At 30.3% G+C, this 15,882-nt stretch overlaps 1 protein-coding gene across 1 annotated transcript in view; it reads left to right on the plus strand.

Moving 5' to 3' along the window:
* Nucleotides 1–15,882, plus strand: part of Cdh9 (cadherin 9) — a 144,042-nt gene that overhangs the window by 105,614 nt on the left and 22,546 nt on the right. Inside the window, exons 4-7 of the mRNA XM_015496426.2 lie at nt 6,562–6,681; nt 6,926–7,093; nt 9,468–9,655; nt 10,647–10,900. Coding sequence (XP_015351912.1) covers nt 6,562–6,681; nt 6,926–7,093; nt 9,468–9,655; nt 10,647–10,900 — 730 coding nt within the window. The remainder of the gene's footprint in view (nt 1–6,561; nt 6,682–6,925; nt 7,094–9,467; nt 9,656–10,646; nt 10,901–15,882) is intronic.

Raw genomic sequence — 15,882 nt, forward strand, 5'->3', positions numbered from 1 at the left:
TATATATTTTAAGTCTTCACTGATTCAGTTGTTCATAATACAAAATATAAACTTAATGTGTGAATGAAGGATTGTAGGTTTTCTCATTCTAAAACACTTCCTGTATTTCATTTACAGAAGATTAAGTTGTAAGCAGGGCAACCTCTGATCAGGCTTTAAAAATGAGAATTTTTTTACCATTGCCAATTGCACTCCATGATAGGAATCTCACAAAACTGAAAAAAGTTACACAACAAGCAGTTATATGACTCTAGTTGAAGCTAATTAATAAAAATTTAAAAATGTACATGAAAAAAATTATACATATAAATCCTGATTCTTTTTGTAGGGGATAGTTATTACTCTTTATTACTGACATTGGTGAATGTATTGCTTCTATGGTCCACTAATTGACTTTGTGTTTCTAGTTTTTAACTATGTTATTATATAAAATATAGTATGCCAAAGGCACTATAATTTTGGTTTATGTACTTTCTTTAATAAATATGTACACATGAATCCAAAAGAATTAAGGTGCCTTGCCCAAAATACACAGTCAGCTCATTGCTAGCCTAGATTGATAATGAAAAACATAGGTTAATAGATTCAGAAGTAGCTGGACAATCTCACTGTCTATTTTCCTGCACTGTTAGTTATACTTGTTGTCCAAAATGTAATTTGAAAATCTTCGACTTTATTAGAACCTGAGTAAGCCCCCCTAAAGAGCATTTTTTAGTATATACTATATTAAATCAAATGCCCCTCTCAAATTAAATCCAAATAAGGGTAAAGCAGGGAAAACACTGTGTTTTTCAATATAATTTTAGGTACAATTATACACACTCATACACATAATGTCTAAGTAAAATGTAGGTGTATTTATGACCTGAATTTGTGTTGTTCTTTGTTGCAACTCTCATACCTTTTTTTTATTTGATATTTTTAGTTATACATCTCAGTAAAATGTATTTTGACATCTCATACCTACATGGAGTGTAACTTCCCATTCTTGTGGATGTTCATAATGTGGAGTTACACTGGTCATGCATACATATATGAACATAGGAAAATTATGTCTGTTTCATTATACTGTCTTCCCCATTCCCATTCCCCTCCCTTTTTCCATTCCTCCTTCTGCAATTCAGTGAAGCTCCACTCCTCCCTCCATCCTGCCTCTTGTGAGTCAGCATCTATCTGCATATCAGAGAGAACATTAGGCCTTTGTTTTGGGGGGATTGGCTAATTTTGCTTAGCATGATATTCTCCTGTTCCATCCATTTACCAACAATTGCCAAATTTCATTCTTCTTTATGCCTGAGTAATATTCCATTGTGTTCCACATACCTTTTATTATAAAAATAAAATAAAAGATGAACTCATTATAATTATTGCAAGTGAACATATTCTTTGTTTTTATTTGTACAAGTGAATAATTTTATGAAGGAAAGTTAAGGGGTGATATCTAGGAACATCTCAGACTATGTATTACCCGTATTAAGAGTTTAAGCACATGTGTAATTAAATTAAAAAATACATATCTAAAAGAAATAATGCGGGCTGGGGATGTGGCTCAAGCGGTAGTGCGCTCGCCTGGCATTCGTGCGGCCTGGGTTCGATCCTCAGCAACACATACAAACAAAGATCTTGTGTCCGCCGAAAACTAAAAAAAAAAATAAATATTAAAAAACTTTCTCTCTCTCTCTCTCTCTCTCTCTCTCTCTCTCTTTAAAAATAAAAGAAATAATGCACAAAAACTGACTTACAATTTTATTTTCATTATATTAGTGATTTTTATTTAATCAGTGGGTTGACAAACTACAAATAGCTGAGGAGGAAATGAAGTTTAATAGAATTAAATAAAATTTCTCACCCTCCAAGGATTTCCTTCAGTCTGCATCTTCTTTACATTTGCTTTTGTTCTGAAAATATTTGTCACTTCCTTTCTCCCTCACCAATCATTGTCCTTGAATTTTCCCTCTCTTTCTTTCTTTCAAAACCATATATCATATTCCATTTTAGCTCTATAATTAACATACCCCATTTTACTTAAATGTGAATGATTCTAATGAGCTCATAAAAATTGAAATGCATTAACATCTTTTTTAAAAAAATATTTTTTAGTTGTAGTTGGGAAAAATACCTTCATTTTATTTATTTATTTTTATGTGGTGCTGAGGATCTAACCCAGGGCCGCACATGTGCGAGGCGAGCGCTCTACCACTGAACCACAACCCCAGCCTCTGCATTATCATCTTCTGATTAAGCCTTTAAACTTGATAATACACAAATACGTGCAATTAGAGAAAATGGGATGTACTTCTATTAAAATGTTAGTGGAAGTCCCTACATTTTCCTTTTTCCATTTCTTGTGGTCAGGTTGCTCTTGTATAAATTTGGTAGTTTGGCATGCATATTTTCTCAAAGCCTGGATATTTCCCTAAATGCACTCTAAAAGATTTAGCCAGTCCTCCTCCTCACACTGGGCAATTTTCCAACCACTAATTCCTCTGTAGTTTTTGATAGAAATAACACAATCAACAACTCCTTCAGGTCCTATTTCAGTCCTTTTTTTTTTTTTTGAGGTTTACTTGCTCTGGATTCAATAATGTATCCAATAATATCCATAACACTACACAGAACATTTGATAAAATATTTAGAATAATTGTTCTTACCCACACTAGTTACAGCTAATTCCAGTCTTGCAATTCCCAGGTTTATAATCAAGAGTAACGTCTGCATGTCCCAAGGCCTATAACTTAGAAGATAAAGTAATAATACAAATGAAGTACTGACAATCCTACCTAGCTTACATTAGCATTCTGTACATGCTAGTTCTCATGACTTCATGTGAAATACACTGGTAAGTCGTAGGGACAAACTGTTGAATAGAACCAGATATGAACTCAGAAATTCAGAGTTTATATTTCACACGAAAAGAAATTTATATCAAACAAAAGACGGTTTTAATGTTTATGTATTGAATTCATGGGTTGTTTTAAACAGGTTCCATTATACTGTCTAGAAATATCATCCCTATTTTTGCTGGTGCCCCCATGACATAAATATTTATGCAAGGGGCTCTCCCCATAGGTCCCCAAGTCAATGACTGTCTTAGCTGAAGGCACAGGCAGAGAGTTAACTTGGCCAGTACTATAAGAACATCCATGGAAGAGTGAATAGTTATTTCCTTCTTTTTTTCTCTAATCTTCATCACCTTATTGTCTCATAGGGCTGAGTTAAATTCAATATGTTTTATACAGGAGTTAAAAGGAATGCCTTGGGACAGAATAGGATAAAAACCATGCTACCTGTCTTATTTTCCTTTGGTTCCTCCAGTTCATGGATCAGTTCTGTTCGTTTTCCCTTTATTTGATCTCACACATTTCTTAACATCTCTCATATATATAAATTGTGGGTGAGTTTGTGTACATGCACATTTGTGAGTGTATACACACATATATACAAACTTGTATATAAAAATATATATAATATGCATTATGTACTATATAAGTGCAATATACATAAAGGGAAGATAATTTCTTAAAAGTTTTATACAATATAATAGGCCATATATATTTTTTCAATATTACCGTGTTTATTAAAGAAGACTAAAAGCAGTAGAGCAGTATATTCCTTTCCCAATAATGTTTGTGTTTAGCAGTTGAAAATGATTTTAAACTAGTAATTTTGATAATAGCTAAGTAAGCTTGTACACAACTATTTTACTATATTTTAGTTTATTCATAGCTGTACTTGGATTGATAGGTAGTTGGCTAGATACATAGATAGGTACATACATACTGCATAATACATTGATAGATATTTAGATATGAAATCTATACTCTTTGGTTCATTTACATTTGAAAAGTTAAGAGTTTCATGTTCTATTGAGTGAACTAGCTGAGTTAGTTGAAATTGTATTTTGAAATTCGAATCATGTTCAAAACTGTATATTGCAAATATAATTTTATTTCTGCCTATAAGGCATAGAAACAGAAAGTTCCCTTTTGTTTTATGGACAGAATGTATTCTATAAAGTGAGATAGCCTGAATTTGTTTAACTTCCCCTAATTTAGTTTATAAGCATAGAGGAGAACAACTGGTATTATTGGGTTACATTGTGTGATATAAACCTTTTTACTTTTATATTTCATCCATAAAGGTAATGCTTATGAATATTTCTTTCACCACCAAATAAATGATTTTGCTTTTCCAAACACTTAACATAAAAAATTATTATTTGATTAATTTTTAATATTTTTATGTGATTTTCTATTATGAGTTTAGCTTTTGTGTCTTGAATTTTCTTAAATATTAAACATTAGCTTTATATTAAAGAGAGGAATTAGCTAAAGGATGCAGTAAACATTTTTGATTCCGTAACATATTTTCTGTTTAAAGAAAGATATCGTATACAAAATTCTTCTAAGAGTTTTCCAAAAATAGCAACATCAAAATCATGCTCAATTTTTTGAAATAAGAAATGTTATATTTAATTGTCACCTAGTCCTTGTTATATTTTCCCATGTTTTATATTCTTAATGCAAAAAAAAATGAAGAAAAATTTTAAAAATGAAATTTTGAAAAAGTGAGAGATATAATAGCCAAAGTGTATTTTACATTAACCTGTCTTCATAAATACATGCAAAATTACTTTAACTATGCATCATTTTACTTTATTACTAAATAATGTTCACTGTTAATGAATCATTACATTTTTATGGAAAAAGAAAAAACTATCCATCCCTTGTTTTCTTTTTTCTTAACTTGTTAGTTGGTGTTTTCTTTTTTCTTAACTTGTTAGTATAAATAAAACATTAGAGGCATGTCATTAGAGTTTACCAGTTTCAAAAGCATACTTAAGTACTACTAAGAGTCTGAGGGATGGAATGTGAGTATTATATGGGTGTTCTAGTTTTTCAGTCACATCGTGGGGGTGATTTGTATTCTCTAAACTTTCTTTTTTCTTAAGGCCAAGCATTTTTTCACAAGTTTAAAGATCACACACCCATAAAATAGAACAAGCAAAACTTTTTCACCATGAAAATATTATTTAAAAAGTGTGAAAATGTGGGGCTGGGGTTGTGACTCAGTTGTAGAGTGCTTGCCTAGCATGTGTGAGGCACTGGGGTTGGTCCTCAGAACCAAATTAAAAAACTAAATAAATAAAATAAAGTTATTGTCTCCAATTATGACATATTATATATATATAATTTATATATATACATAAATTTTATATATATATATATATATATATATATATATATATATATATATATAATAGTGAAAATGTACAGAAGATTGTTTTTACCTGTACCCATAGTGAAACATGAAAATGTTTACTTACAAAAAACAAAAGGGACAAGTAACACAGGAAATGTCCAAAACTTGATGAAGTAACTAATGGAATTTTCAACCTATAAGCAAATCTTAGTAATTTATATATCAATGATATCCAAATGTGAAAACAATTCTTATTTTAATTCACTAGTACTCACATATGATTAAACAAAAAATTTAAATATAAATTAGAAAACAACTTAGATGAACTTTCAAAAATTATTGAGGAGAAATCTAGTTTAAAATTTGGGGTGAGGTTGGATAACTTTTCAATGATAAATCTTATAATTGACATGGATCTAGTGAGTATGTAGTGTTTCCTGTCACAGGATATATCAATTCCATTACATATGAGGAGAGGTTTTTAGTGGGTGAATTCAAGTTATCATTGTACCTTAGGGTCTGTAAACAAGTTAAGATGGTGCCTGGCATTTTGTCAGGTGTACGTGAATTAATTTAAGAAAACATAAATGACTGTTGCTGAATTAATGGGGTACTATTGAAATGATTTGATGGGAAATGAGTTGTTAGTGTTAATCTCAATGGACATCATATTTATTTAATGAAATTTGCATAAGTATATGCATTCAAAGTTGAGAGATATTCACTGCAATTCACTTAGAGAAGTTTATGAGTGAATAATATATATGGGGTATTAGGAGAGATAACAGAACCAATGAGGAATTCACTCAGTCCTCAAACACATTAGTATCTGAGTGATATAATTAAACTTGAAAAGTTGTGTATAAAGTACTTAAAATGTTCTACAAAATCATTTCGCTCAAGGGAATCCATAGTAGGTTTCAGTTAAGATTTTAAAATTATTCTTTAATCTTTATAGCAAATGAGTTAAAAAATATGTACATATTTTTATGTATATGTACATAAAATGTATATATATATATATATATATATATATATATACATACATACATACATGTGTGTGTGAAATAATTAATATATTCCCTTTGTTTATCTCTTAAAACTAATTTTTAAAGCACTTCTAGTTTTTAAAGGATTGGGATTTCTTACTAACCAAAAATAAAGAAGTGTTTGTAATATAAAATTAAATAGATATCAGTATACATTTTTTAGTGAATTTTACAAAAAAATTTTATTTTAGTCTTTATTAGTAAATACTACTAACTGCATTATTAAAAATTATTACATAGTACAAGTACACAAGTATATTTTTCCAATTTGGAAGTATTTACGTGTTTATATTTGGGGGCTTTTTGTAGGTACATCTGTTATACAAGTGACTGCAACAGATGCAGACGATGCCAACTATGGAAATAGTGCCAAAGTGGTCTATAGTATATTGCAAGGACAGCCATATTTTTCAGTGGACCCAGAGTCAGGTAAAACACTTATGATATGGTATATTTCTCATTATATACATCAGGATTTACTGATTTCATGGAGAATAACCCATGGGAAAGATCTTTCGGTTTTATGAATTATGTTGAATTAATTGTGCATTGAAGGATATGCTTAATCACACTGATGTTTTATCTATTTGTTATGATTAACTTATATAAAGTGAATCTTAAATAACTTAATGTTAAAAGCCAGTGGTTTAATTGTCTTTTTTTTTTTCAAAAGGCATAATAAAAACTGCATTACCAGACATGAGCAGAGAAAATCGAGAGCAGTACCAGGTGGTTATACAGGCCAAAGATATGGGTGGCCAGATGGGAGGCCTTTCTGGAACCACAACAGTGAACATCACTCTGACAGATGTAAACAACAATCCTCCTCGATTTCCACAGAGTAAGGAAGGTTTAGTGATCTCTTGTTGAAAAACTTGTCAAACATACAATTATTTAAATCTAATGTTTGCACTATCAGTTCACTACTAATTTATGCAATCTATCAAATCCAAAACCCATCCCTCTACTCACACACACACAGAAGCACAATTTCTTTCAAACTGAGAGTGATGGGTATCATTTTCTTCATTGGGTAGGCAAAGGGACAAAACAAGGACATGAGGTTCTTTTGCAGTTTCGGCTTTTTACTATCCTTTTCTACTTTTTGGAGTGTTGAAAACTTCCGAGGTTAAATTCTGTATGATCTTCCTGATTGGAATGTGGTCTCTGCAGTTGGTCTGATTGGATCCAAATTATTTATTTTAATTAATCAATTAATTAATTATTTAATTTAGTGGAAATTGAACTCAGAGGCACTCTGAGCCACAATCCCAGCCCTATTTTGAATTATCTTTAGAGACAGGGTCTCACTGAGTTGCTTAGTGCTTCACCATTGCTGAGACTGGCTTTGAACTTGTGATCCTTATGGCTCAGCCTCCCCAGCCACTGGGATTACAGGCAGGTGCCCCCGTGACCAGCCCCTGACTAAATTCAAATTCTATGCCTCACACTGGTCTCTGTTGTCATGTGTGTGCCTAAGCATTATAAGCCTTTGTTAATTGATCCTAAGCAATGACTTAAATTTTAACATCTCTGAAATCAAATGGTTTATGAAAATGGGTTAAATTGGCCACATTCTATATTTTTATAGTGAATTATAGAGTCATGACTTACCAAGGTTGTGTGTGATGGCATGTATTGATTTTGACATTGTTAAAAATGTGATGGCATACTAAAATTCAATAATGTCAATGCTGTTGAGCCATGAAGATTAAATTATTTAATTCCCTTTTGGTTGTTACAATTTTAGGATACACTCTAAAACATGGATATTTTGCATCTCTTAAGGTCCTACAAAAACACATTTCAATTATCTGATTAAAATTTTTGACTCTGCAGTGTGTAAAATGATAAAAAATTCTTCCTTAAAATTCTCAGTTGACATCCGATTTAAATTCATATTGATTTCAAACAATAAAATATTTTTTAGGTTGACAAAATGTGAAATATGTGATGCAACAGTTTTGGTGAACATATTCATATGATTAATTTTTAAAAGTGAATTTTGCTGAGAACATGAATAATAAGACCAAGTAACAGAAACCTAAACATTGCATTAAATGTTAGTAGTGTTTACTAATAATTTTAATGTAAACTAAAATTGTAAATTGCCAAATTATTTAATGTCTTGCCACTTGGTAATTCTAAGATCTGTTAGAAACTTAACAAATATTTGAAACTATGATAGTACTAATAAAATGCTGAGGACTAGATCTTGAGCTGAAGGAATTACAGACATGATTTTATATAATACAACAACCTTATAATTCAAATGCTAGCATTTTCTTTTTCATTTTATAGATGAAAACATGGTCTTCAAAGTTTAGAAAATTTAATTACCTTGCACAGGAGGACAACTTAAACTCATACAGTGGACTTATAAGCTTATATTTTTAACTATCAAACACTGGAAAAAGAATAGACTATGAAGTCGAAGTCAGAGACAACTGGCATTTTCCTTTACCTAAATTTGGAGGATGATTTTCTTGAACCTGATCTTGAAGATAATACCTACATTGTTATTTAGAGGAAAAATAAACTACTGTAGAGAGCATTTGACTATACTGTTCAACACATAAAAATATTTTAAAAAGTATTTTTTTTACTTTAATTAATTTTTCTTGGACATTTTTTCCTATTGATTCTTGAATACTTACAAACTAAAACACTTTCAGGAATGACAGAATGTGGGGTATTGAATGGGTGGGTCTACAGAAAACATAAACAAACAAAACAAAATCTACTAAAAATACATTAAATTTGAAACAAATAAAAAATAAAAGTGAGGGGAGCGTTGACATTGATCTCTGCAGAGTTGTTTTTCTATCCCTGATTTAAAAAAAAAAAAAAGAATAAACACGTATTTTTAAAACAATTGCATTGATGTAAAAATATATGATAACAATTTTGAATCTCCATATAAGCAATAAATAGTTGGTTTTTATGTTCTTTTAAATAAATAATTTTAGATTCTAATATCACATTTCCCATCTGTAAGTAGCTTCCCAAAACTTATATTTCTCACTTACGAATTGTTTGCCTTTATATATTCTTCTCCTAACTTAATAAATCTATAAATTTTGACAGCTTAAAACTCAATAATATGGAAATCTCTTCCAATTTAAAATTAATTTATTTAAGTAAAAAAGAGAAGAAATTACACAATTTCATCATCTAAAAAGGAAATGCCAAAGCAGTGCTGATTTAATTTACAGGTACGTATCAGTTTAGTTCTCCAGAGTCTGCACCTCTCGGAACCCATCTGGGAAGGATAAAAGCCAATGACCCTGACTTGGGGGAAAACGCTGAGGTGGAGTACAGCATTGCGGAAGGAGAGGGAGCGGACATGTTCGATGTCATCACTGACAAGGATACACAGGAAGGGATTATAACTGTCAAACAGGTTTCTTTTTGCTGTCTTCATTTTTCCCTTGAGTGCTCTTTAGTTTATTCTTGCTTCTCAGTAAAGGAAGAAAAGTCTTGGATTTATTTTTCTGTATCTTTTATATGCTGTCTACCTTACCTTTCACGTAAGTGGGAATAGTTGTGATTTCACTTCAAATAAGTAAAGCATCTTTATCATTCACACTTATACAGTGGTTTGAAAGCTCAATTGCTTGCATTTGTAGTAGACAGCCATCAAACTAAGTTAATACTAAAAGTACCTGTTTAATCTCTCTTTATGGGAGAAAAAAAAAGCATGTAGCTATCACTGTTATTTCACACAGTTTTTAAAATGTTCTAATTTTAGGTGTAATGGTTTATATAATTAAATAAAAGATAAAAATGATATGTGTTTTATGTTGATTATATTAATTTTTAATGCATTTTAGGGAAATATTTTGAAACTTTACATGGAATAATGTAGGTCAATATCATTTTACATTTTACTCATATGTTACAGTCAAATAAATGAAATATAAACAATTTTGCTCTAAGATTTTACATCAGTCAACTTTTCTTCTTGTTTTAATTATGCATAACTTTAATGCCAATAATATATAATCATTATATTCATTAAAGAATATCTCATTTATCTGTGCCTAAAAATATTGAAGTACAATACTGAATGTGAATCAATTTGATTTGCATATTCCATTATATTTAGTTAAACCTGTATAAGTAAGTATGAGGCAAAAGAAAAAAACCTGCAAATTTATTTTATATATTATATATTATATAAAATAAATTTGTATATATATATACAATATTTATATATAATTAACAATATTATATATAATTAAGTATATATATATGTGTGTGCGCGTGTGTGTAAGTTACTTAGTCTTAATTGCCTGTATCATTAAAAAATCAGGATTTTATATCTAGAAATTTTCACCTATGGTTATGGCTTGTAAATTGTGCTAATATTTTCTTGTTTTATCTAATTTCAGAATTTAGACTTTGAAAAAAAAATGCTGTATACTTTAAGAGTAGATGCAAGTAACACTCATCCTGATCCCCGATTCTTACACCTGGGACCTTTCAAAGACACAGCTGTAATCAAAATATCTGTGGAAGACACAGATGAGCCTCCTGTGTTCAGTAGACACTCCTACTTGATAGAAGTCGATGAGGATGTAAAGGAGGGTAGCATCATTGGACAAGTCACAGCATATGACCCAGATGCCATGAACAATTTAATTAAGTAAGTACTTTCAGAAGAGTTATGTTTGCAGGTATATAATCTATTTTCAAGCCATTTGGAGACAAATGTGTTGCACAATGTCAGTCAACCACAGAAATAAACACAGATTACAAACTCTTAGTTGAGATGTTTTTTAAGCCATTTAGGTGTATTATTTAATTAGAGTCTTACAATTCTAGATATTACTATGATATTTTTCTGGGGGTGATAAGATCAAGACACTAAGTATTTAAATAGCCCAATAGTGACAAATTTGGTTCTTAAAAAATCAGGCAGTCTATCTAGCTTCAGGGTTAGTCAGGGATTTGAATCTCACTTTTGATGTGATTCTTCCCCATTGTTCTTCTTTGTTAAATCAAAATGCATGCAAAAATGATTTAAGAAAGAAATTGGAAATATACATTTCTCTCCCAAAATTATAAAGCTATGCACTTTCAAAAAGAGCCACTAAACCTACTTTAATTAAAATTTTGGTGAAACATTGCACTAGTTCACCATAATTCAAATATGAACACTTATATGTTCATATACTACAGCATTACTAAAGAAATAATGATATATAAGTCAATGGAAAGGTTAAAGTACTAACAACTAGCACACTATAATACTTTTCCAATATTTCAATATTATATTCATTGTTTCAAAGCTTTAAATAAGTATAACTTTAATGCCAATAAAATAAATAAATATAATAAAGTATCTTTATAAAATTATAAATTTACATAAGAAAAACCTCAATGATTCTTAGAAAAATTTTCTTAAGGAGAATGGGAATGTAATTGATACCTAAATAACTATGAATAGGACAGAAGGGTGCTGATGTGTAGATATGTAGAGGAAATTAGAAATGACAGAAAATGTAGATAAATAATACCTTTTCCATTTAAATATGTGGCTAGTAAAATACCTATAATTTCATTTTTCTTTAAATTTTACTCTTAAGAAAAATAATTAGTTAGACTTTTTTTATGCCTTCCTTTACACATAGAATATTAATGAATATACGTATTACCTAGTTTTTATTTTAGGACTTTCCAAATGTGTCAATTTGCAAAGTAATATTGCTGCACAAAATATATTCTGGTAAAAATTCTATTAGTTATTGGCATTAATATACAATTGAACATGTTAAACTTTGTAATCAAGAAATATTCTAGAATATTTTATTCTGTAGATCATAACTAGAGCTTAAAATTTGGTTAGTTTTAGGTTGAGTAGAAAAATCATTTACTGAATCTCCCTGTGTAAAAAGTAAATGATTGTTTTCAAATTTTATATTTTGTATGCTATTAAACATTATTTTTATGAGATTCATTCTAGTTTATACAAGAAATATTTTACTCTTAAAAATATTTTTATAAGGGCTGAAGTTGTAGCTCAGTGGTAGAGCACTTGCCTCATAAATGTGAGGCACTGAATTCAATCCTAGCATCACATAAAAACAAATAAAGGTATTGAGTCCATATACAACTAAAAAATAAAAAATAAATAAATATAATAAAATATTTTTATAAAATTATAAATTTATATAAGAAAATATTTACTCTGAAAAATATTATTTTCGATATACATAAAAGTATGCATATCAGTATACTCATATTTTTATCAATATACATATATTTTTATCATTATAAATGCCCATATTAGGGACTGGGGTTGTGGCTCAGCAGTAGAGTGTTCACCTGGCAAGTGTGAGGCTCTGGATTTGATCCTCAGCACCACATAAAAATAAATAAAAAAGGTATTGTGTCCAACTACAACTAAAAAATAAATATTAAAAAAAATAAATTCCCATATTATTCAAAACAAAGTCTTTAAATAAAATGAAAAATTAACAGTTTTTCTATGATTAATTTATCTGTACTAGAATGTTCATTTCTAATACAATGTGAATTTTTATGCTATTGAAATGGGACATACTTATTGCCTTTTTGTCCCCATATGTGAATATGTTAAAACTCAGTGTTTAAAATACATCCAGCTTCTTTGCAATGCTCAAAGACAAACAAATGCTTATTTCTTTTTTACTTTTAAATCACATATATTAGGAACTTGATAAAGGGCTTCACAAATTTGGCAATTATCCAAAAATTTACAAATGTACATGATAGTACTAATAACACATTGTAATAAAATGTTCTTATAGTGAAAATAGAGATAGTTTGGCTATTCCACTAGAATGATGGATTGGCTTTTCAGTGATTGGTGTTAACATTTTTTCCCTCTAACATCTCAACTTGATAACACCTTCCTATTTTTAAAGAAAATAAGAGGTTTGCCACATTAGTAACTACAAAGGTTTAATGAGTGTCTGCCTTTGATGGTTTGGACCAGTTTCTAAACATGTGGTCTAGGTTTGGTCATACCTTCATTTCTCCTTAGCATTTGATATGAACAAATGTTTTTGATAGAAATCCTACATGTTCATTTTTAAAATAATTAATTGTACCTTTTTAAAATGAAAGTAATCCACTGTTAAAAAGTTGTTGTCAATGACAGAGTCTCAACTTATTTAGATAATGAACCATCTTATTGTTTGACCATTAAGAATTTCTGAATCATAAGGAGACCACATCTTAACAGTAGTCTGTGGATCTTTCCTAATTTGTATCCTATATTTGCATATTAAGAAGTCAATAAATGTTGCAAGAGGCATGTTAATTATTCCATGACACCAAGGTTACTTGTTCATTTACTCAGGTGAGGTGTCTCATCAGCCTTATCAATTCTTAACACTCCTTTCTGCAGAAATATTTTCATCTCATCAATAAATTTTGCACCAGGCAACAATGTGTATGTTTTATTAGTCAAATCATATTATAAAATTTATAACAGTTAACTACCACACTTTGTCTATTTTCTCCATTCAGTTATTTCTGTTTCAATGCATTTGTTTTACTATTACATTCTTTTTCCTGTTTATATTGTGGATACTTTGCTTTCTTCCCCCTCCCTGTTTCTTTGACTTACAATATGAGGTTATTTATTTGAGATATTAATTTTACATTTTTCTTAAATATACATCATAGTGATATAACTTTCTCTGTTAGCATAGCTTTGAGTGTGTTATACAACAGTCTAATATTAATATGTGGCCTTCCTCTTTTTTAATTATTGTTTTCAATTAAAACATAACTTGCATTGTAGATAGATGGTCTTGCTTTATAACCCAGTTTAATATTATTTCTTTTAAATGAAATGTTTATACTGTGATTTTTCATACTGTTAAGTTTGTCATCTTGCCTTTTTTTTTTCTGATTGTTTCATCTTTTTCTTGTTTCCTCTTATTTTGTGCCATTTTGGATTAGTACAATATTACAGATTGCTGGTTTTCTAACGGTATGGTAAATATTTTGCTCTGTAATAATGTTTCTTCCTGTATGGAATCTTTTGTTCCTCATGCTGCTTTTAATTTTTCAGTAATTTTAATTCAATTGATTGGAATATGACTTACAATAATGGACTTCATTTCTTTTTTGCTTAAACTTTATTGAATTTCTTGGATCTGTGAATTTATATCTTTTGTGAAGCTGGGAAAACTTTTAGGCATTGAATCTTCAATTTCTTCCCCCATCTTCTTCTCCTTCAGGGAATATAAATGTTATTAGGTCTCATGAATGTGTCTGTCATTTAGTATGTACCACATTCCACAGCATCTTCATATTCATTAATTATTTCTGTAATGTTTAATCAATTTTAAATCCATGCAGAATATCTATCTTTTTTAATATTTATTTTTAGTTGTAGTTGGATACAATACCTTTATTTTATTTATTTTTATGTGGTGCTGAGGATTGAACCCAGAGCCTTACACGTGCTAGGTGAGCACTCTACTGCTGAGTCAAAACCACAGCCCCCAGAATATTTTTTAACGTACATTCATTGTCATTTATTCTGTAGATGTTCTATTAAGATCACATATATATGTATACTATACACATATATGAACATATGTATACAGAACACAGTTAAACATCTTTTGAATGTCATTTTGAGCTAATTCTATCGACTGTGTCATCTCTGTGTTGGTTTGAATTAATAGATTTTTCTTTTCACTCATGCATTCCTGTCTTTTGCATGCATGCAATTTTATTGGATTATAGACACTGTGACTTTTACCATGGTTACTGTTGTCTAAGTTTGCATTTTTATGAAAATTCCTGAGCTTTATCTGATGTAGTTAAGTTGGTTGAAAGAGCTCAGCCCTTTTGGACCTTGTTCTTGTGCTTTCTCAGCAGCCCTTAGTGTAAGCCTAGTTTTGCTCCATTGTTCACAATATCTGTTTGTTTGAAATTATATAGTTTTCCATCCTGTATGATAACCAGCAAAACTATCTCAAGGTTCATAATATTCCACTAATATTCCTAGTTGATATTGTGTACCCTTTAATTCATAAGATAATTTACCTTCATAGTGTTGTAGCCAAGTTGGATCCTCTTCAGATTTCAGCCTTCGCCTTCTCTCCAGTGCTCCCTGCCAACTTTAGCCACTGTTGTCTACCTCTACCTCTCTGGGTTTCTACTCACAATACTATAGGAACCTAGAGAACACTCGTGAAAGTTCAGGAGCTCACCTCCTTTTCTTCCCTTCTCTAAGAATTGCTGATTTCTGTTGTTGTTGTTGTTGTTATTGTTGTTGTTGTTGTTGTTGTTGTTGTTGTTGTTCTTCTACTTCTTCTTCTTCTTCTTCTTCTTCTTCTTCTTCTTCTTCTTCTTCTTCTTCTTTTCCTCCTCCTCCTCCTCCTCCTCCTCCTCCTTTTGTAATACAATGGAGTGGATTGTTCTTTGATGTTGTTGTAGTACATGGACACAATTCCTTTATTTTACTTGTTTTTATTTTTATGTGGTGCTGGGGATTGAACCCAGTGCCTCACACATGCTAGGCATGCGTACCACTGAGCCACAACCCCCAGCCTCTAAATGTCCAGTTCTTTAAACATCATTGTTCGCTTGCAATTTGCCTTTTTTTTTTTTTTTTGGTAA

Source organism: Marmota marmota, unplaced genomic scaffold, assembly GCF_001458135.2.
Source record: "Marmota marmota marmota unplaced genomic scaffold, marMar, whole genome shotgun sequence".
NCBI lineage: Eukaryota > Metazoa > Chordata > Mammalia > Rodentia > Sciuridae > Marmota > Marmota marmota.